At 40.3% G+C, this 22,901-nt stretch overlaps 2 protein-coding genes across 2 annotated transcripts; both read left to right on the top strand.

Moving 5' to 3' along the window:
- The first annotated feature begins 766 nt into the window (after positions 1 to 766).
- On the top strand, positions 767 to 4,133 carry LOC122363145 (extracellular calcium-sensing receptor-like). The gene is made up of 6 exons (XM_043265108.1): positions 767 to 987; positions 1,116 to 1,404; positions 1,589 to 2,368; positions 2,640 to 2,867; positions 2,987 to 3,110; positions 3,235 to 4,133. The coding sequence occupies exons 1-6, from the start codon at positions 767 to 769 to the stop codon at positions 4,131 to 4,133; spliced, it is 2,541 nt and encodes an 846-aa protein (XP_043121043.1).
- A 4,093-nt stretch (positions 4,134 to 8,226) lies between these two features.
- LOC122322890 (extracellular calcium-sensing receptor-like) lies at positions 8,227 to 11,628 on the top strand. The gene is made up of 6 exons (XM_043216489.1): positions 8,227 to 8,447; positions 8,534 to 8,825; positions 9,251 to 10,039; positions 10,110 to 10,343; positions 10,464 to 10,587; positions 10,730 to 11,628. The coding sequence occupies exons 1-6, from the start codon at positions 8,227 to 8,229 to the stop codon at positions 11,626 to 11,628; spliced, it is 2,559 nt and encodes an 852-aa protein (XP_043072424.1).
- Positions 11,629 to 22,901: the final 11,273 nt, after the last annotated feature.

Consider the following 22,901-nt stretch of genomic DNA (forward strand, 5'->3'; position numbering starts at 1 on the left):
TACTGTATTTTTATATTCAGTAATATTCTTCAAAATGAGAAACTAGTAATATGTTATTGCTGTGGATATTCCATATCATAGCAACCAAAGTTTTTAAGTTTCAAAAGATAATGAAATAAGCTTTATTTTATTCTTCTGTGATCGCTTTTAAAATATATCAAGAGAGTTTTTTTTTTTTTTTGCTAATGCAGCAGTTAGAGATCCATCTGTGCTGAATGTATAGGTCCGGGTCGCTATCTGAGAAGTTCAAGACTTGGCTAAGTCTTTAGCCAAGACTTTAGCTTTTCCTAATTTTTATTTTTACTTTTCTATACACAAACACACACACAAAAGCCATTGAAAACCTGTCTATTGAAAGTTACCAAATTTTTAGGTTGTGGCTGTCTGAACTGAAATTATTATGTTACTGAAATAATGTTTTACTGAAGAAAAAAAAAAAGTATATAAAAAACATTAAACATTAACAATATGGTACTTTTTGAGGCAAAAGATATTGTAAAAGATTTTGATATGATATTTATTTAAAAGAAAGAAAGAAATTGGGATCACACAAAATTTTCCAAGAAGCATGGTTTAAGGGCTGTTATATGAATGATGCTTGAACCCTGTCCAGGAAACAAACTCTTCAGACTCCTTTTTTGAGTGCTAGAAGTGAATGAGAGTGAATGATTTATGATGCCACGCCCAAAGGGCATTTTAATATATGATAAAAGGCAGCATTACTCTTGTTCTGCCTCAGAAGTCCCTGCCCTGCATGCATACTGGCATGGCTAAGAGCTCTATGTCACTGCTGCTAACATTACTGGTGGTGTATGTCATCTGTCTACCAGCATCGGCACAAGTCTGCAGTCTGCTTGGTCAGTCCCCCCTTCCTCTACTTTCTGCAGATAGAGACATCAACATCGGGGCAATTTTCTCACTCCACAAAAGTGCTCTGTTGAAGATACATAATTTCACTTCCAAACCAGGGCAAACAACATGTGGAAGGTCTGTATGATAATGACTGTGTAAGGCATGTCGTTAACAAAATGTAGTAATAATAATAATGTTAATGATAATAAATTAACATGCAGTGATTATTTGCAACATATTCAGCTGATGCTTTTTTTTCACAGCTTGAACTTGCGTGAATTTAAATTTGTTCAGACTCTGATTTTTGCAATTGAGGAGATCAATAACAGCACACTGTTGCCTGGTGTTTCTTTGGGCTATAAGATATATGATTCCTGTGGCTCAATAGCTCAGGCTATCTTCTCAGGCATGGCTTTGATGAATGGCTATGAAGAGACTTTAAGCGATACATCCTGCTCTAGACCATCAGCTGTTCATGCCATTGTTGGAGAATCAAACTCTTCTCCCACCATTGGCTTGGCTTCTTTAGTTGGTCCATTCAGCATACCTGTTGTAAGAGTGTGTTATTATGTTCAAGTAAATATAGAAAGCAATGTGTCTGGTTTATTAACAGTCTGTTTAGTAAAATTGTGCTTTTATGATACAGAAATAGAATAAAAATAGACAATGAAAAAGTAAATGGAAAATATACATGCATGCAGTTAACATGCTCTGCTTTTTTTCATATCTGCTGTAGATCAGTCATTTTGCCACATGTGCTTGCCTAAGTAACAAAAAAAGATATCCATCCTTCTTCAGAACAATACCTAGTGATTATTACCAAAGTAGAGCTCTGGCTCAGCTTGTCAAACGCTTTGGCTGGACCTGGGTTGGGACGGTCAGGAGTCGCAGTGACTATGGCAATAATGGAATTGCAGCATTTGAGGAGGCTGCGAAACAAGAAGGGATTTGTATTGAGTATTCAGAAGCTGTATTTAAAACTGATCCAGAAGAGCAATTTATGAAGACAATAGAAGTTATAAAGAAGGGCACAGCCAGGGTGGTGCTGGCTTTTATGGCATTTGGAGATTTTGTAATCCTCCTGAAAGTAATTGCTCAACACAACATCACAGGGATACAGTGGGTTGGCAGTGAATCCTGGATTACCTCTCGAAATCTGGCAGAAACTAAGGAATATAGTTTCCTTTCTGGAGCTGTAGGTTTTGCTATAGCAAATGCTAAACTTATTGGCCTACAAGAGTTCCTAGTGAATGTTCACCCTGATCAAGAACCAAACAATGAACTTTTAAAAGAATTTTGGGAAACAGTTTTTCAGTGCTCTTTCAGGAACACTGGCAGTGATGGCTGTACTGGTTCAGAGAAACTGGAAGATCTGCAAAATGAATACACTGATGTATCAGAGCTACGGATAGTAAATAAGGTATATACTGCAGTGTATGCTGTTGCATATACATTACATAATGTCTTCAGATCCTCTACCAACAGCAGCAAAGGGCAATGGCCCACACCACAAAAGGTATGTAAGAGCATGAAGAAATATATATATATATATATATATATATATATATATATATATATATATATATATATATATATATATATATACATTGTAACAGTTATGCATAACTAGATGAACCAACCCTGAACATAACATTGACCCCACATATTTATTATTATTTATTATTATTATTATAAGTATAATTACCATGTAATAAAGATACCTTAATATAAAAACAAGCAAACAAAAAAAACTGAAATTAATAATGTATGTGCCATTTTTTACTCAGATGTTGGAATATATGAAAGATGTGAGCTTCACTGTTAAAACAGGTGAGAAAATCTTCTTTGATGTAAGTGGTGATCCAGTAGCGAGATATGATCTGGTGAACTGGCAGCCGGCTGAGGATGGAAGTATTCAATTTAAGCATGTGGGTGTCTATGACAGCTCACTTTCTTCAGAACAATGTCTTCTAGTCAATCAAGAACACATGCTATGGACAGGAAACAGCGGACAGGTACTTACTTATTTATATATTATTTATTTCAGTATACCTGAAAATATATTAGAGCAGGATGAAATAAGTAAATAATCAAATCATTATTTGGGCTTATTTGAAAATGTATTTTCTTATAGTTGCCTGTGTCCATGTGCAGTGAGAGCTGCCCCCCCGGCACTAGGAAGGCTGTTCAAAAAGGTCGACCTGTCTGCTGTTATGACTGTATTCCATGTGCAGAAGGAGAAATCAGTAATGAGACAGGTAAAATAGTACATGCGGGATAACTCTTGCTATAAAGTGCAATAAAGTGAAGTTTAAACATTGGTCAAGTAACCTCCTGATTAATATTCCATTCAAATAATCCTTTCTTGAAATTCCTTTACAGATTCTAGTGCATGCTTTCCTTGTGATTCGGAGTACTGGTCGAATGAAAGCAAAGACAGATGTGTATTAAAAGTGGTTGAATTCCTTTCATATACAGAAATCATGGGGATGGTGCTTTGTATTTTCTCTTTCATTGGGGTGTTGTTAACAGCAATGGTATCTTTTCTGTTTTATCTTCATAAAGAAACACCTATAGTTAGAGCCAACAACTCAGAGCTGAGCTTCCTGCTGCTCTTCTCACTCTCTCTGTGTTTTCTCTGTTCTCTTACTTTCATTGGTCGGCCCACTGAGTGGTCCTGTATGTTGCGTCACACAGCATTTGGGATCACTTTTGTTCTCTGTATCTCCTGTGTTTTGGGGAAAACTATTGTGGTCTTAATGGCTTTCAGAGCTACACTTCCAGGAAGTAATATTATGAAATGGTTTGGCCCTGTACAGCAACGACTCAGTGTTGTTTCCTTAACGTTAATACAGGTGATTATCTGTGTGCTTTGGTTAACAATATCCCCTCCTTTCCCGTATATGAATTTAAGCTATTACAGAGAAAAAATTATTTTAGAATGTAACTTAGGTTCGGCTCTTGGATTCTGGATTGTTCTAGGTTATACTGGCCTGCTGTCAATCTTGTGTTTTGTTTTGGCTTTCTTTGCTCGTAAGCTCCCTGATAACTTCAATGAAGCCAAGTTCATCACATTCAGTATGCTCATATTCTGTGCTGTCTGGCTTACATTTATTCCAGCTTATGTCAGTTCTCCTGGAAAATTTACTGTAGCTGTGCAGATATTTGCAATTTTAGCTTCAAGCTTTGGTTTACTATTTTGCATATTTGCCCCAAAATGTTACATAATTTTGGTAAAACCAGAGAAAAACACAAAGAAACAAATGATGGGGAAATCATAGTTAGTCACTAAACAGATGGATTTCCATGTTTCACAGCAATAAAGCAGAAGTATTTTGAGGCATTTCTGACCCATTAGTTCTGCTCTCCACAGGCTGTGGTAGGCTCTACCGTGTAATCCCGGTCATCACTAGACACAGTGGACTCTCTGGGACCATCTTCATGACAACCATGTTCTGGATCTGCATTATATACTTCCTAATAAAAAATGACATAGACTTTTTGCATTTAACAAGAAATTGAAATTTAATTGAATAGTTATTTTATGCATCTTATATGTATTTATGTTATGCCTGATACATATGACATTAAATGCAAACTGCAGATTAAGGTCAAATTATTTATATTAGCAATTTGTTAGTCATTTAATTCGATTTCATCCTCCAATATACATGCTCCAGTATTGTTTTTGTTGCATTCATTCAATTAAACCATTTCATAGAACTGAAACTGCACATCAGAGTTACAAATAATTTGTTCTTATCATCTGATTATAGTTAAATCTAAATTATGGTTATCTCTCCGTAATCAGTTCATAGCACTACATAAAAGGTGTCATATTTGATCACAAATGGAGTACCACAAGGCTCTGTACTAGGATCATTGCTTTGCATGCTACCCTTGGGAAATATCTTAATAAAACATATATCCTATAGTTTTCACTGCTACTGATGTCACTCAGTTCTGTATTTCTTTGCATTCTGATGAAACATAACAAGTTATAAAACTAACATAATATAAGCATTTTATACCTTAAAACCTTTTAAACCTTTTTAAGCCTCTCATCTCGTTGGTCCTCTTACACCTTGACTCTCATTATTACCACTCATGGGTCAACATTTTATTCCATAACACTGCACAGTTTGTATGCTTTTTTTTGTCAGATCATAATGTTAGATTACTGTCACATGCTTGGGATATTAGTTTTTCATGTCCCATGTGCTCTGTGGGCCCTACTTTCTGTCTCCTGTTAATTGTCTCATGCATGCATATTATTGTCTGTATTATTATTTACTCTTTTATGAAATTACAAATGGAAGCATCTTCTTTTTTTCCAGGTTTCATCTTTAGCTGTGTTTTTTTTGGAACTTCTGTACAGAAGATGTAGCTTCCCCTAACACATCATAGGAGCACAAGTATAGCTCAAATATATTTAAACCTTTTTTAGTACAATATAATGTCATTTTTAATATATTTCTGAGAAGCACATTAAGTCCATTTCTAAGAAATACATAAAAAGGATAATAAACTTTTTTTTTTTTTGTAAGGGCTATCATAACTATAACAAAATCTCTTTAATTCAGATGCCTTAAGACAGGGGTCACCAAACTTTCAGGTCTAGTGTCCTGCAGAGTTTAGCTCCAACTTGCCTCAACACATTTATGCAGTGTTTTAAAATACATCAGACCTGGTTGGTGTTACGAGTTGTGGTTGTAGTAATGGGTCAAGGCGACAGAGTAAATCAATCAGGAATCTTGGCCAGCCACAGCAGTGCCGACAGTTCAGGCGACCAAGTCAGTGCAGACAGTTCAGGCAGTCGTGCCAGTGCAGAGAGTTCAAACTGTTCAGGTAGATGAGGAGTTTGAGATGGAGATGGAGGGCCGTAGAGCCAGGGTGACGCCAAGAATCTGGAAGGTTTGGAAGGTCAACAACTGACCAAGGTGAAGCCGGAGGGACAAGGGAGCCCATAGGAGCTGGTGGACTGCCAGGAGAAAGGTGGATGAAGGTTCCTCCAGCTATAATGCTGTTGGAGACTTGCAGACCCCTCTGGCAGCAGGTTAGCTGTACGGAACCAGCAGGAACTCTGGGGTGAGGAGAGGAACCACAAAGTCAGGGGGAATTCATTTATAGTCCAAATAGGGCGCTGTGGAGGCACAGACCGCTTTTGATCCCATGTAGCATGTCGAGGCGGACAAAGCATGGCTCGTTCCTGAGGAGACTGGACCAAGAAATCTGGAATCAGAACAGTTTGGAAGGTCAACAACAATCACATCAGGTGAGTCAGCATGATCTGTAGCTGAAGGGACAAGGGACAATAGGGCAGACATAAATTTCCACATCATCATCATCAGCATGCTGTACATCTTCAATAATAATCTACACCGCCCACTGCCAAAACCCCAAACAACATTGTGTCCATGCCATTGCAGGGCAGCACAGAACCATGTCAAAAATATTTAACTTATAATGGACGAAATCAGTTCAGCCAACCTGTGATGTTACAAGCTAACTTAAAGGATGGATGATCTGACAGAATTGTTACAATGGGTTGCATCACATTTAATGTGTATAGTGTCTATCTAGCCAAAGTAAATAAGTAGGCTACAAACATTTCAATTTCAGCAGGCAACTATTTTTACAGTATTCCAGCCACAATTAATTACAACAATGTATAAACAATTACAAATGCTTATATAAAAATCAAGAGATTATTGTTTTACACACATGCACACAGACATTATTTCACATACAGCCTAGTCGAGAGATGCAAAAGAAACTTCGACGTGCACATAACAACAAAAATAATGCTTTATTGAAACCTTTCTGATGTGCACTGCAATGCAAGCATTTTTTACTAAAGTTCCTATCCAATTTGCTTGTTTTATTGCGTTTAACCACAGCTGTTGTGGGGTTTTTTTGTCTGGCAGTGGCAGCAAGTGTGCAATCAGATTTCTAATTTGAAGCTGTATTATGTCAATTCTGGCTCCTAACAAGGAGACTTGCTCACATCAAGATGATATTTTAGGTTCCTCATGTTTCTGAATCTGTGCTGGTTTGAATTGCCACCTCCAGTTTTCCCTTTGTTCTGCCTCCAGCTAGTACTGTGACATAATTGTGACATTTGCCTTAAAAAGTCTGTCTGTTATTGTCTTGGCCATACATTGCTGAGAAAACAATAGACCAATCAGAACTCCTGTCCAGCCTCCCTCTCTTACCACCTCTGCACCAGTCCACTCTGCACCATTGCCTCTACTGTCTCCTGCTTATCTTCAGTCTAACATCTCTGCTCTGTCAGGCTCTCTCCAGCTCCACAATGGCCCTGTCACACCAACATTGCCTTTCAGATCCACATAGAGCCATCTACTCTGCCTTGGCCCTGCGGATCATTCCTTTCATCCTGGCTATTAGGCTGCCCGTCTCTGCCTCGGGCACCACCTCCAACTGCTCTGTCACCAGGAGTCATCAGCCCTTATTACACCATGGCTCCTCCCTCTGTCTGTTCCACCGTGAGCCACCATCCTGGTTGGGATTTGGGTCCCACCTGGCTCCTTTCTCCTTTCTCCTGTATTCTCCCTGGACCCTCCTGTCATCCGATTTCCAGGGTCTTCTGTCTACATTCCTACCTGCTGTTTGCCACTATCTTGCCCCTGTTTCAAACCCTCCTCCCTTTGTCCATTCTACCTGTTTTTTTGACCCAGTTTATCCATGTGTTAAATTGACCTTTGTCACCTGTATGCCCCTCATTAGCACCCATACTTTAGTTCCAACCTGTTCAGTTGTCCCTCATCCAGTACTGAATGCATGTTAATGTTGTATTATTTATATGTTACCTGCCTTCCTTCTGTGAATACCCCATATATGGATTACTAAATGCTCTTATTATAAACTGCAAAGAGAAAAGACAGATAAAGAGAGAAATATTTTCACACACCTGATTTAAGTTTTCTGACTGGTTCTAATTGCACACTGAACGGGTGGGGAAATCATGCTTTCAGCTTTATTCTTATCATTATTATTATTTAAATTAATGGCTACTCTTTAGCTATGAAAATGTCTCTATTTTTTAAAGGTATCAGTGCATATAATTGAGTGTAGTTTTTCTTTTTTGTATAAGTTTTACCATTAACTTACCTTAAGAGATATAGCAACATTACTGACTTTCATTGTACATAAATGTACTAATTAAAGCAACTTCTACTATTTAAAACAATATTGTTTTACCATCTTCTATGCTTGAATATCTAAATATGTGGCTACCCTACTGTTTCTTTCATAATGAGTCAATAATTTAGCCCTAGAGTATTTAAAGATATAATAAAAGGTACCGATTTCCCTGTAATGCCTCAGAGGCTCCTACTCTGCATACATATTGACATGGCACAGAGGACTCTGCTCCTGCTGTCACTGCTGATGGTGGTAGCCAGTATCTATCTCACTGGGTTAGTGCAAGCTTGCTATCTGCTTGGTCAGCCTGCCCTGCCTCAACTTTCTGCAGAAAAAGACATTGACATTGGAGCGATTTTTGCAATCCACAGAAATGCTCTGCTAAAGGTTCATTCTTTTACTTCGAAGCCAGAGCCAACAACATGTGTTAGGTCTGTATGATGATATTGTAGTTGAATCTAACATTGTGGTTTTTATTTGCAGAATGTAACAGTCTAACTATGTTTCATTTCCACAGCTTGAATTTGCGTGAATTTAAATTTGCTCAGACACTGATCTTTGCCATTGAGGAGATAAATAACAGCACAGAGCTGTTGCCTGGTGTTTCTTTGGGCTATAGAATATATGATTCCTGTGGCTCTGTAGCTCACACTATCCAATCAGGCATGGCTTTGATGAATGGCTATGATGAGATATTGAATAATATGTCATGCTTTAGAACACCAGCTGTTCTTGCCATTATTGGAGAGTCAACATCCTCTCCCACTATTGGCTTAGCATCAGTCATTGGACCTTTCAGCTTACCTGTTGTAAGAACTCTGATAAACTAATGGAGTAATTAAAAATATCATCATTATCATAATAAAAATACATTTTGCTAACACTTTATGACATTTTTATAACATTTTAATATTTTAAGGTTTGTGTTACATGTTGCACATACATAATCTAATGTGGTATGCATAATTACATGCAAGTAACCCTAATACAAACCCTAATCTTAACCCTAACCATATAGCGAGTACATATATTTCAATATTACTTAAATATATAATTACATAGTAAAAAGGACATAAATTTTAACAGGCAGTTTTAACGGCATTGTATAGAATTGTGTATAATTAAAAAGTGGAAGAATACACTGTGGAATGTCACTGTGGAAGAACAAATGTAAAAACAGTATGTGAGAAGTTGGATAATGCATGTGGTTAATATAGGCCTACTTCTTTTTTAGATCAGTCATTTTGCTACATGTGCATGCCTAAGTAACAGAAAAAGGTACCCATCCTTCTTCAGAACAATACCTAGTGATTATTACCAAAGCAGAGCTCTGGCTCAGCTTGTCAAACGCTTTGGCTGGACCTGGGTTGGGACGGTCAGGAGTCGCAGTGACTATGGTAATAATGGAATTGCAGCATTTGAGGAGGCTGCGAAACAAGAGGGTGTTTGTATTGAATACTCAGAGGCCATATTTCGAACTGACCCACAAGAGCAGTATCTGAAGACAGTGGAGGTGATAAAGAAAGGCACAGCCAGGGTGGTTCTGGCTTTTATTGCACTAGGAGATTTTGTCCCACTTTTGAAAATAATTGCGCAGCACAACATCACAGGACTGCAGTGGGTTGGTACGGAATCCTGGATTACCTCTCGAACTCTTGCAGAAACAAAGGAATACAGTTTCCTTTCTGGAGCAGTAGGCTTTGCTGTAGCAAATGCCAAACTTGTCGGTCTGCGAGAGTTTCTAGTGAATGTACACCCTGATAAAGAACCACAAAATGAACTGTTAAAAGAATTCTGGGAAACAGTTTTTCAGTGCTCTTTTAGAAAAAGTGGCAGTGGTGGCTGTACTGACTTAGAGAAACTGGAAGAGCTCCAGAATGAATATACTGATGTATCAGAGCTGCGAATAGCAAATAAAGTGTACACTGCAGTGTATGCTATTGCATATACACTACATAATATATTAAAAAACATTAAATCATCCACCAACAGCAGCAAGGGAGAACAACCCACACCACAAAAGGTATTTGAAGAACATAAAATAACATAAAAAAATAATAAAACAAATTAAAATGATAGATAAATCCTCTCAGGTGTTAGAATATATGAAGAATGTGAGATTCACTGTTAAAACCGGTGAAGAAATCTTCTTCGATGCAAGTGGTGATCCAGTGGCGAGATATGACCTGGTTAACTGGCAGCCAGCCCAGGATGGTTCTCTGCAATTTACGCATGTAGGTGTATATGACAGTTCACTGCCTTCAGAACAACATCAACGTCTTCAAGTCAATCAAGAACATATGTTATGGGCAGAAAACAGTGGACAGGTACACTCATACAAGAATTTGAAATTTAATTATGAAAAATAGAGTGGTAAAATTCTTGGGGAAAATGTTCAATGGTCTAAAGCAACTTAATGATTCAAAACATAAATCATTTTCTTATAGTTGCCTGTGTCCATGTGCAGTGAGAGCTGCCCCCCCGGCACTAGGAAGGCTGTTCAAAAAGGTCGACCTGTCTGCTGTTATGACTGTATTCCATGTGCAGAAGGAGAAATCAGTAATGGCACAGGTAAAATAGTGAATGTTGGATAACTCTTATTACAATGAGATAACGTCAAGTGAAATACTGTCAATTAGTCAAATTATTTAATAATACAATCAGTATAATTTTTATTTATATATTTATTTAAATTTTTTAAATTCCTTCACAGATTCTAGTGACTGCTTTCCTTGTGATTTGGAGTACTGGTCGAATGAAAGGAAAGACAGATGTGTATTAAAAGTGGTTGAATTCCTTTCCTATACAGAAATCATGGGGATGGTGCTTTGCATTTTCTCTTTCATTGGGGTGTTGTTAACAGCAATGGTATCTTTTCTGTTTTATCTTCATAAAGAAACACCTATAGTTAGAGCCAACAACTCAGAGCTGAGCTTCCTGCTGCTCTTCTCACTCACTCTGTGTTTTCTCTGTTCTCTTACTTTCATTGGTCGACCCACTGAGTGGTCCTGTATGTTGCGTCACACAGCATTTGGGATCACTTTTGTTCTCTGTATCTCCTGTGTTTTGGGGAAAACAATAGTGGTATTAATGGCATTTAAAGCTACACTTCCAGGTAACAGTGTCATGAAATGGTTTGGGCCTCTTCAACAGAGACTCAGTGTTGTTTCTTTAACATTAATACAAGTGATTATCTGTGTGCTTTGGCTAACAATATCCCCCCCTTTCCCATATAAGAATTTGAGCTATTACAGAGAAAAGATTATTCTAGAATGTAACTTAGGTTCAGCTCTCGGTTTTTGGGCTGTTCTAGGTTATACTGGCCTGCTGTCAATCTTGTGTTTTGTTTTGGCTTTCTTTGCTCGTAAGCTCCCTGATAACTTCAATGAAGCCAAGTTCATCACATTCAGTATGCTCATATTCTGTGCTGTATGGATCACATTTATTCCAGCTTATGTCAGTTCTCCTGGAAAATTCACTGTGGCTGTGCATATATTTGCAATTTTAGCTTCAAGCTTTGGTTTACTATTTTGCATATTTGCCCCAAAATGTTACATAATTTTGCTAAGGCCAGAGAAGAACACAAAGAAACAAATGATGGTGAAAGCTTAATTTAAAGCTCTTGAAATTCATGATTAAAAATATAATTAAATAAACAAAGATGGCGAGAAAAAAACTAATATATATATATATATATATATATAGATAGATAGATAGATAGATATATAGATGGACAGATAGATAGATACTGTAGATACATACATTTTTTATTAATATTTTATTAATATTTTCATCAGTCAAGTATATATAGTATATACAGTAGTTTCTACGTCAGTCTTTAGGGCATTTGATGAAAGGTTTTGATCCAATTCAGATATTTTCTAGGATGTATATATGCATACATACATGAACTCTGTTGAACTCTGTGTTCTGTATTCCTATGTCATATTATGTGATGATGCCTACACTGCAGTGCTACTGCCAGGGGTTTCTGACCCATTAGTTTTGCTTTTCACAGGCTGTGGCAGGCTCTGTCGTGTATGCCCGGTCAGCACTAGACACAGTGGATTCTCAGTGACCATCTCCATCACAGCCATGTTCTGGACCTGCATTATGTTCTTTTTGATAAAAAATGACATTGACTTTTTTCACTTAACAAGAAATGGAAATTTAATTTGATAACAAGCATTTTTTGACATTTTTACAGTTAATAATGCCTTAATTGCATTCAATTATTCAATTATTTACATTCATGTACGTGATTCCATGATTCATATGCATATTTTAAACATTATACCCTAAATAAATAAACTCAAGCTACAAAACTGACTTACATTATTGCTTTAATTAAATCCACAGTACAACAATATATTTTCTCTGTTATCATTTACAGGATTATTATTGTATTTTTAATTTACAGTATAATTACTGTATAGTTTATTTGAATAAAAAAATACCTGCAAAATACAATCCAATTGTGGTACAGCACTGATTAAAATCCATTTTTACTGTTACTGTACAAGTTTCTTGATCTGTTAGCTTAAAGGCCTCACCACAGTCTCTGATGTTTGTTCCCATGTTTTTAGAGGGCAACCCAGGACTCGTTGTTTGACTTTATTGCATTTTCTACCCATGTCTGTGTTCTCATTTGTTTCTAGGTTGCATGTGTCCTGTTCTGATTGGTTCCCTTGTTCTATGTGTTTTATGTGTCTTGTTCCATGTTTCCCGAACTACTGCCCACCGTTTGGATTCCACCTAATTCCTAGTTCAGTGTTTCCTAGTTTCCCTGTGTTTTGACCTCGGACTGTTCCAAGTTTCTTGATTGTTTGCTGCCTACCCTGATGTTTGTTTGTTTGAACAGATTGCATGTATCTGCCTGGTTTTACTGGTGTTTGCCCTGCCTGTTTGAACTACTCTGTTTGGATTCCAAACTCTGTTGTCAGTCTCAATGTCACAGATGTAACTAATTAGCTCAAGGGGTGGGGGGGGATTCGATTAGATCTTAGAACTAACTGTAGCAGAATTAACATTACAATTATTTGATCTGTTTGTCCACCAAGCAGAATTTTTTTTTTTTATCAGTTTTAGGAAAGGTTAGTTTCCTGGCTAAGGAAGAATAGCTTTCCTACTCTTCAGTACTAGCAGTAATTTAGCATGTAGCAAGGGATGCATTCAGTGACTTCAAATTGTGAGCAGCACACAGAGACAATCAATTGTGAATATAAGGGATTTAATAAATTAGGCTATAGATAACATACAACAACTTAAAGAAAACAAAATAGGACAAAGGAAAGTAAGGAAGAGAGAGAGAGGGAGGCAAAAGAATGGCAGTATTTCCCATCAATTAACCACAATCATTGAAGAATCAAAATTCACCTTAAAAGGGGCTGAAACTTAAACATGCATCCAAGTAGTTATAGAAGTTACTTGCATTGGTTTTTGTTACTGTGAAAGAATCCTAAAGCGGTACGCTTTAGGTGTGGGCTGGAGGTTTTCCTCTGGTTCCTCTTGAAGGTAGGAAAGTACACAGCGAGATGACAAAGTTGTTTAAAGGTAACTACCAGAAGGTTGAACCCAAGAGTTGAGTTTGTAGAGTATCAGTCTCAAAGAAAACAAGATTTTGAGCATTGAATAGTCTGGTTTAGGGTCTTTTGATAGTTCCCTGACGCACCCACTGTTTGGGTGAAATTGCCAATCAGAGGCATGGATTTTCAGTGGGAGTTTAACGAGGATGCGGAGGGTGAGTTCGAATCCATATGCGGTAATTTATTAAGAGGTGAGACAATAATCATAAACGTGGAGACAGGCAGGTGGTCAGAAACAGAACAGCAATACAAACAGGCAGACAAACAGAAGGGCAAATCCAAGGGTCGTAAAACAGGTAAACAGGCAGATATTATACACAGGAACAGCAATGGGCAGAGATAAAGAATGCTTGGTAAGGCAGGTGAAACTGGCAATACGTCAGATTGTCTATATGGAGGGACTTTGGTTATAAAGGCCTCCAAAAAGGAAATGAAGGTAGAAGAAGCAGAGGGTAAGTCCAGCTAGTACTTGGGCGAGGGCTCCCTCTGCTGGCTAGGGGTTACAGTGAGAAAGTTTCTTTGTTTGTGTTTATGGCCCATTGGCATCTTTATTGTTGGTCTGGAAAGTTAGAGTAGCTTTATTCCAAAACACAGAAAAAAATTGTGTGATGCACCTCATGATTCTATGGAGTAAATCATAATTTGGGAAATAAAGAGATAATCATTTTGAAACCAAGAAAGAACCCTCAAGAAGATATTAAAAGTAGAGATACACTCATAGACATTAAAATAAGCATTTAGTGTCTAACTAAAGCAAATAAAGAGTAACTAAGCTAATGAGATAGAAGGAAAGACTGGACGACAGGTGGTGCCTGATGCTCCTAGGCCTTTGAATCCTCAGCTTGGGTGTTAACCTTGGTCAGGTTCAACATTGCCTCTGCCTCTGTTTTTCTTCTATGGTGGTTCTGTTTGAAGGTCAGAGAAAGTGTGGCTGTGCATCTTTTCAGGATCTTTCAGGGTGCTTAGTTTGGTGCTTGGGCCAGGTGCCACCATGGCCACGCTGCCCTCTGCTGGATGAAAAGTGTCTTGACATCCTGTTGTCATTGTGGTTTTGCTCTCTGCCCTCTAGTGCATGTTCTGCACTCTGGTTAGTGACAGGATAGATGGTGGGTTGTTGTCTTTTCAGAAGCAGTTCTTTGTTTGGCATAGCCCTTGCGGGTCAAGTCTCTCAGCTGTTGGTTGGACATTGTCCATGGGCAGGCCAGAATCAAAGATAGCCTTTGAAAGGGCTCTCACCCCCTTGCTGCTGATGGGGGTTTTCGGATGCTGGCCTGTTATATCTTGAGCCATGGGTTCTTACCCCATTCTGAATGGGCATATTTTGAGGAGGTGTCAGTCTGCTGGTCAGGGGGTGCATCTCCCTTTCAGAGTCACTTTGCAGTCTATATGCACGTTTGAGCTCCCTGTGAACCATGTCAAGTTCTTTTAAAAAGTCTCTTTGTTGGGCCAGAGTAATGAAACTCGGCCAGGACACTTTGGTCCAGCTGCTGTTGAGAAAAAACACCAATGTCTCAGAGCTTCCTCAGCCTAGAGTTTAAGCGCTGCTGCCTCCTGTTCCTGGTGGTAGCTGCTTGCCACATCCAGTTTTGCCTGGCTGAGGAGGTTATGGGCCAGTGATCCAACGATCCTGTAGTCTTGTATTGGATCGTGGGCCATCAAGGCGCTCAGGTTGTCGTCGAGCTGTTCTTGCCTCAGGTTCTGCAGGTCCCGATGGCTTTGGGGAAAAGTTACTAGTCAGGGTGCTCAGTCAGACCTCTAGGCGATCCCAGTGGGAATCAGGACTGGAGGATCGAGAGATGTTGGCTCACTAGTGAGAGAGAGAGGGGAGAGAGTGAGAGGGAGAAACAGCACTGTTACGACCCCACGTAGGTCTAGGGGTACTGGGGTATAACATTTAAAAAGACAGACATTAAAGAACGTGCGTACAGTGTGTGGGACAAAGAAAACACCACAAACTAAAATGCAAGATAGTGCTTTTATTTTTGTTGGTGGTTATTAAATACGAAAAGTGTAGATGGGATAGAACAAAAAGGTATATACATGTACACTATTTACAGTTTTTACATGAACAAAAACACGAGACGGAGGGAACGGGAAGAAGAGACGAGGGCGGTGCTAAAGTAAACAAAATAAATCAAAACAGTCTCCAGCTACTTAATTTCCCCCTAAGCTATCTACCAAGAGAAACTCTATGAAAAGAAAATGTCTTCAGCGTCCGAGACGCCCTAACTAAACTACGCTCGCTTATCCAAAACAAGAGTATGTGGGGTGGCACGCACCCCTAACCTGATGTACTATACAAGACAGATTCCTACATGTTGTAATGTATGTCACGTGACGTTCTTACCTGTCCACTTCTCCTCGGCCTCATAACACACAACGCATGATGACTTACAGTATGAGCAGAAAAGGGAATGGAAAAACAATACACAGGGTGGCAAGTAACAAACATCAAACAAACGCAATATACAATGATAACAAGTAATCAAGCAAGTAGCGAGCACAACAGCAAAACAAAATGGGGGTCTTGTGGGTCGTCTGGCGAGCTTTTTTATTTGAGGTGGTCTTGAGTGATTGGAGACTGCAGAATGGGTGACGTCAACGCAGATGAAGATTGACGGGTGACATGAACCAATGACAAAAGGCCAATGCAAGTCCTAACAGTGTTAACAACTGTGGCAATAGTACTAAGACTTGTCTATATAATCTGTCTGAGGTTTACTAAAAGTTAATGGTGGTTAGACCTGGCACCTGTTGTCAGCGGTCAATGGCAAGGTGGGTTTAATTGTTGTACCTAAGGACCTAACTGATGGTAGTTGACAACGTGTTCATCTTAAGACTTTGGCTGCTTGTTGCGTCTTTCCTGATGATTCTCAGAAAGGTTTGGTCTCTTGAAGAGAGGCCTGATTCGGGGTTTCGCTAGCTAGATGGGTGAGTATTCTATGGACCAGGCTTAGTGATGGATTGTGATGGTCCAGGGCCATGGCAGTTTGCTGTGGTCTGCCGTAAAAGCACTAGGGTGATTGTTACCTATAAGTAAACACAAATGGCTAGAACACAGAGATTAATTTTAATTTCATGTTCAAACACTGTTTGAACTAAATTATAAGAGAAGTGAGTGGCTAAAACAAGAGAGAAAGAGGCTTTAGTAATGCAAAATACCAATACAATAATCAAAGTTATGGTCAATGGAAAGCAGGGTCAATACCTGGCAGACAGTCCAAACAGCAAACAGGTTCAAGGGTAGTTCGAAGTACAGGGTCAGCAGGTAGGCAGTGAGTTGGTAACAAGTTATCAATCCAAACAGGCAAACAATACAGTTAAGCAGAATCCAAGAGATGTGAATGAGGCAAACAGGCAATGGTCATACACAGTATTGCCAGTTTGACTGCCTTACCGAGCGTTTAAGCTGATTGAGCGTTCAACCTGATTGCCTACGCGGTAAGGCAGTCAAACTGACAATACTTTGCATCAGTCATGTGGACAGCCTCTGTTTTTAAAGCGCTCTAACAGGAAGTAGGTGGAGAAGAAGCAGAGGAGCCTGAGCCCTGCTAGTACTCAGGTGAGGGCTCCCTCTGCTGGTTAGGCTTTCCGCCCCCTTAATTAGTCAGCCCTCTAGTGTTAGTAAAAGGTACTGCGATTAAAACTGAGCGTGTCTCGTGTGATTGCGCTCACTTTAGCGGCTGATCTACTGCAAGATCACAAGTACAATATATTTTGACTCTAACCGGTTAATGCACTTTTTTGAAAACATTAGTGTAGCAGGATTTCTTTGCTGCCAGTTACACAGTAACACTTTCCAGGAACAGGGTTTCTTTGCTGTTGTTAGACAAATTATAAATTGGAACTCTCGTTTACACACCAATCAGATATGATTATGTTTGAACTAGGCAACCCTTCATACGTTAAGAGAGTGACATTCATCTAGTCTAAAGAAATTTGCAGCATAAATAACTCCAATCTAGTGATTAAAGTGTAAGAAATGTCTTCGTCTTTACAGAACAATTTTAACTATTAACAGTGACTAGATGTTCAACAAATAGTGGCTGTTAAAGTACAGTACTGGAGGTGGCTTTTGAACCATCCAGTCAAAAAATGAGTTTACATTGCAACTTGCCTCACTCTAACCATACATAATAAAACACAAATTAATTCAATACTGAGTTTGCTCACAAAACAAGTGTGAATATGCCCGCATTCTCCACCAATAAATCTGTAACAAATTAGCTCAAAAAGGGGGAATATTTATAATTAATTATAGCTAGTGTGAATCACATGACAAGGAGAGCTAAAAAAATGTCCCTGGAGGGTATATTTATTAACAAAAGCAAAACAAAACAAACAGGTGCCAAAGTCCCAACTGTGTTCCAGTGCAGGAGTGTTGTCTCTCTTTCACCAAGTGGTGCAGTGGGTCCATGCCATGGGAAGTGAGGCTGATAGGTCACACGCTGCAATCTGAAGGGGACAAGAGACAAATGTTAGCTTCAGTACTCCTGGAGTCATGGCTCACCAACTGGCGTGCCTTGTGATGCTTATAAAGCCAGTTCTTAATGAGGAGCAGCTGTGACCGATCAGCTGGTGATGGGTTTGACCAGGTGCTCTTTGTGCATTTCCAGGGTGACGCTGATGATCCTTCGGGACGCTCACACCCCTTCCCCCTAAGCGTTGTCCTGGTCCTGTAACAACATGTAACAGCAGGGGAGAAATGGGGGTGGGTGGGGAGTGACCCCTGACAGGCCAGCGATATCCAAGAGAGGCTATCAGAGTGGATATTCGCCACTCCAGCTCGGTGACGCACAATGAAGTGGAAGTCCTGTGCAAGGAACCATCAGGTCATCCTGGCGCTGGTGTCTTTGGCCCAGGCCATCCACTGCAGGGGGCATGATCAGTGACCAGGTTGAAATTCTGACCCAAGAGGTAGTGACGCAGCTCCAGGACTGGCCACTTGATGGCTAGGGCCTCCTTTTCCACCACTGCGTACTTTCTCTCAGACCACTTCCACCTTCTACTCCCAAATTGAAACCCCAGGTACTTGGCTTCTTGACATTTGTGGGGATTGGCTCCCTCTGGAGCTCCGGAAGCACCCGCTGCAAATGCTCTAAATGATCCTTCCATGCCTCCAAGTGAATCACTATGTCGTCCAGGTAAACGGCGGCGTAAGTCTGATGGGGTCATAAGATGATGTCCGTCATTCGCTGGAGGGTGGCTGGTGACCTATGGAGGGGAAGGGTCCGATGCTGCCAGTGTCCAGTAGGGGTGGAGAAATCGCTTTTAGGTTTAGCCGATTAGGAGAGAGGCACCTGCCAATACCCTTTTGGAGTACAGGAACAAACAACCGACCCGTGCCAGCAGCTCCCTGTTGCCGATGTCGTAATTCCGTTCAGCAGGGTTCACTAGGTGGTAGGCATTGCGGAGGTCTAACTTGGTGAAGACCTTAGCTCCCTGCAAGAGCTCAAAAGCAGAAGACATCAAGGGTAAGGGGTACCTATTCTTAACAGTGATGTCATTGAGTCCCCTGTAAATCAATACAGAGACGCAGAGAACCATCCTTCTTTTTAACAAAGAAGAAACCAGCACCAGCGGGAGATGAGGAGTGGCGAATGAGTCCATTACGGAGAGATTCCTGGATATAGGTGTCCATAGCCTCTCGTTCAGGAGCAGACAGGGAGAATAAACGTCCCCTGGGTGGAGAAGTGCCTGGGAGAAGGTCGATAGCACAGTCGTAGGGTCGGTGGGGAGGAAGGGATAGAGCTCGGGACTTGCTGAACACCCGACCCAGATCGTGGTACTCCACCGGAACGCCGGAGACATCCACCTCCTGATCCTGAGGAAATGGAGACACAGAGACAGGAGAAGCAGCACCCAAACAAGACACATAACAAGACTTGTCCCAGGACAGAATTAAATTATGGGACCAATCAATGCGAGGACCATGCTGCCTCAACCATGGATGCCCCAAAACAAGACAAGCCTGTTGGGAGTCCAGGAGAAGCAGCACGATGCTCTCACAGTGATTGCCTGACACGACAAGACTTACACAGGGAGCGGAATGAGTGATTGTGGAAAGTTTTTGGCCAGATAGTCCCCAGACAGGAACAGGGGAGGTGAGTGGAATGGCCGGGATGCCCCAACTTTTAGCAGTCTGGACATCGAGGAAGTTGGCCTTCGCCCCAGGAGTCAACCAGAGCCTCGCAGCTGTGAGAGGTTCATAGACAGGTGATTACTGCTGGAAGGAGGGTGCGAGAATAGGAGGAGGGCATAGGAGACGAACCCACTAGGACGCCCTGGTGTTTCTTTAAAGGGCACGTAGAGACCCGGTGTCCGGAGTTGCCACAGTACAAACACAATCCCCGAGCCAGACGATTTTGTTTCTCCTGAGCCGTGAGGTGGAGACGACCTAATTGCATTGGCTCAGGGTCACTGGAGGGCAGGGATGGTAGGCACTCGATGCTCTGGGAGTCCCTGGTGAAGTCCCTTGCTGACCATGGGAAAAGACGCTTTCAGCGAAGATGGATCCGGGCCTCGATGCGCAATGCCAAGCCGATAAGATCCTCTAGATCTGCCGGGGTCTCCTGAGCCGCAATCTCATCCTGGATCTGAGGATCCAACCCCTCCCGAAACAAGGCACGCAGGGCACCCTCATCCCACTTGCACTCGGCGGACAGTGTCTTGAACTTAATGAGGTAGTCGGTGACGGTTTGACTCTTCTGGCAGAGTCGAACAAGCTTAGCAGCCACCTCATCTCCCCTGACGGAACGGTCAAACAACCTCTTCATCTCAGTGCTGAATTTAACAAAACTGGAGCATATCTGTGACTGAGCATCCCACACGGCTGTCCTCCACGCTCGAGCCTTGCCGGTGAGAAGAGTGATGACGTAAGCCACCTTAGTTAGTTCAGAGACGTAACGACATGGCTGAAGTGCAAACACCAAAGAACATTGGGACAGAAAGGCTTGGCAAGAGTTCGGGTCCCCGTCATAAGGAGGTGGGTTTTTGGCATGTGGCTCAGGGTTGGAAGGAATGTGGGATGAGACTGGTATCTCCTGCTGAAGATCTCGAACCCAGTCGCTTAAATTAGCCACTTGAGAGGTGAGGGAATCAATCATAACCCCCTGGTGGGCAGGAGCGGTACGGATGTAGTCTTCTTCCGCTGGGTCCATGTTGGTCAGTCCGTACTGTCAGGACAGACGAGCAGACCCAATTGCAGAAGAAAAAAAAGAGTTTATTTGACAAACAAAGGTTCTTGAGTAATTGTCCAATAAGATGGTAAAACCACTGGCAGTCGACTCCAGCCTCAATCCCAGCTGCAGACGAGGTGGAGGATGGCTCATCAACCGACACAGTAGATGAGACGAAGGGTGAACCGGACCCAACCGGTGGGGCGGGAATAAGGTGGCCGTTCGAGGCGGTAACTGGGGAGCCTCACGCAGTAGCCACGTTCAACATCCACCCGCTAGAGGACCAAGACGGGTACTGGCACCCAAAGGTAGTCTGTGAGAGGAGAGTACTGAGCCGGGTAGAAGGTGAGCTAGAGAGATGGAGCCAGAAAGGGGGAAAACAAAAAAAACTAACAAATAAAACATCAACAAGACAAAAATGGTACTAACTGGACTGAAAACAGGACTAAGACTGGACAAACAAAAACTGGTCAAACTATCAAATTGGTATTCAGAGTCAGGATGAACAAATATCAAACGACGGACTGACAAAGGACAGAAAACACAAGGAGATTAAGTAGGGAGGGTAATGAACAGAAATGGGGTGCAGGAGTGTGAAACAATTAGGGTTAACAAGAGGGGAGGAGTTAACAGCAAAGCACATGGCAAGCTGTCAAAACAAAGGCCATGTGCTTCAGGACAACAAAACACAAGACAAACACAACAGGCTACGGCCAATCCCTGACACCAAAAGGCTGTTACTTAAGTTAGTATTCAGATTTTTACATTTTTTTGCATCATTGTGCATGATTTATGAAAACCACCTGATGATACTTGTGCCCCCACTCTCTTAATGACTTTGTGGCTTTGGAGGACTTGGACTACATTAACATTTCACCTTCAGTTACTGAGCCATTTCCATAGCATTCTATGCAAGATTATGACCTTCATAAATACCTTTTTGAGAAAAATAACACCATATTTTGTATATTAAGTATATTATTGTATGTTTGATATTTTTTGTATTTGATATTCATGTTATGGAATTTAGCATAACTGTTATGGATAATTTCCATTGTGATGGTTGTGGTTCTAACATTTAAGCATTGTTTTTGCTTAATTTTGCCATTGGAAATATAACCTATTTCCAGAACACAGAACCGTTGTGTATCTCTAAACAACACTCAATGGTGTTTCCTTTCTGATTAAATCTACATTTGAATTAACTGTGTGAACCAATGGACTTGTGTGGACTTTTGCTTTAGCTACTGGAATCTTTAGTTCCTTATTTAGAGTACATGGAGAAAAATAGCTTCATTAAAACATATAACTGTATTATATTTTTATTAAAAAATTAATTAACCACACATTGGAACAAAATGTAACTCCATTGTTTACTTCTTTCCATAAAATGTCAAAATTCCAAATGTCATTTTCTATTATAGAAATTGTAATCACATACACTAGAGTACATCCAAGTCAGATTTGTGTATGAGGCCAAAAAAATTTATTCATAAAAGACAATGAAGTAATAAGTACAAATAAAAATAGGTTCCAGCTTCATCCTCATTAGACCACTAAATGGTAACAATTTAAAAAATAATTTAAATTAATCAATCACTTTTATTTATATAGCGCTTTTAACAATACAGTGTCAATCTGAACAGAAACAAATAGGAGAATAGAGTGATAGTCTATGTAATATAGTGGTAGTCTGTGTAATCATATAATCGCTAGAAATGAAGTGTCCCCAACTAAGCAAGCCAGAGGCGACAGCTGCAAGGAACCAAAACCTTCGGAGAAACCAGGTTCAGTTGGGGCCCAGTTTTCCTCTGGCCAGACGACCAGCACTTAATTTACAGTTCAATTTTAAACGCAGATAATGAATATAGTGTAGTAAAATAGATTATAGTGTGTCTGTGTGTGTGTGTGTGTGTGTGTGTGTGTGTGTGTGTGTGTGTGTGTGTGTGTGTGTACATTTCCATCAATAATGTATAACTACACAAGAACATAAGATTAACCAAAAATTAGCATTATAGTAACCACTAGTATCTAATTTGATTATGATACTTCAATATTAGCTAGTCAGTAACAGTTATTTTTTCATACCACCCTAAGAGCTACTAAGAAATACTGTGTGCAG

This window comes from Puntigrus tetrazona, chromosome 18 (genome assembly GCF_018831695.1).
Source record: "Puntigrus tetrazona isolate hp1 chromosome 18, ASM1883169v1, whole genome shotgun sequence".
Classification (NCBI taxonomy): Eukaryota; Metazoa; Chordata; class Actinopteri; order Cypriniformes; family Cyprinidae; genus Puntigrus; species Puntigrus tetrazona.

Bases quoted from the DNA above. Each gene is read 5' to 3' on its own strand.
- LOC122363145 (XM_043265108.1), top strand. From the start codon at position 767: ATGGCTAAGAGCTCTATGTCACTGCTGCTAACATTACTGGTGGTGTAT. The intron at 2,369-2,639 runs GTATGTAAGAGC...TTTTTTACTCAG, and splicing joins AATGGCCCACACCACAAAAG to ATGTTGGAATATATGAAAGA. The intron at 3,111-3,234 runs GTAAAATAGTAC...ATTCCTTTACAG, and splicing joins AGAAATCAGTAATGAGACAG to ATTCTAGTGCATGCTTTCCT.
- LOC122322890 (XM_043216489.1), top strand. From the start codon at position 8,227: ATGGCACAGAGGACTCTGCTCCTGCTGTCACTGCTGATGGTGGTAGCC. The intron at 8,448-8,533 runs GTCTGTATGATG...TCATTTCCACAG, and splicing joins GAGCCAACAACATGTGTTAG to CTTGAATTTGCGTGAATTTA. The intron at 8,826-9,250 runs GTAAGAACTCTG...CTTCTTTTTTAG, and splicing joins GACCTTTCAGCTTACCTGTT to ATCAGTCATTTTGCTACATG.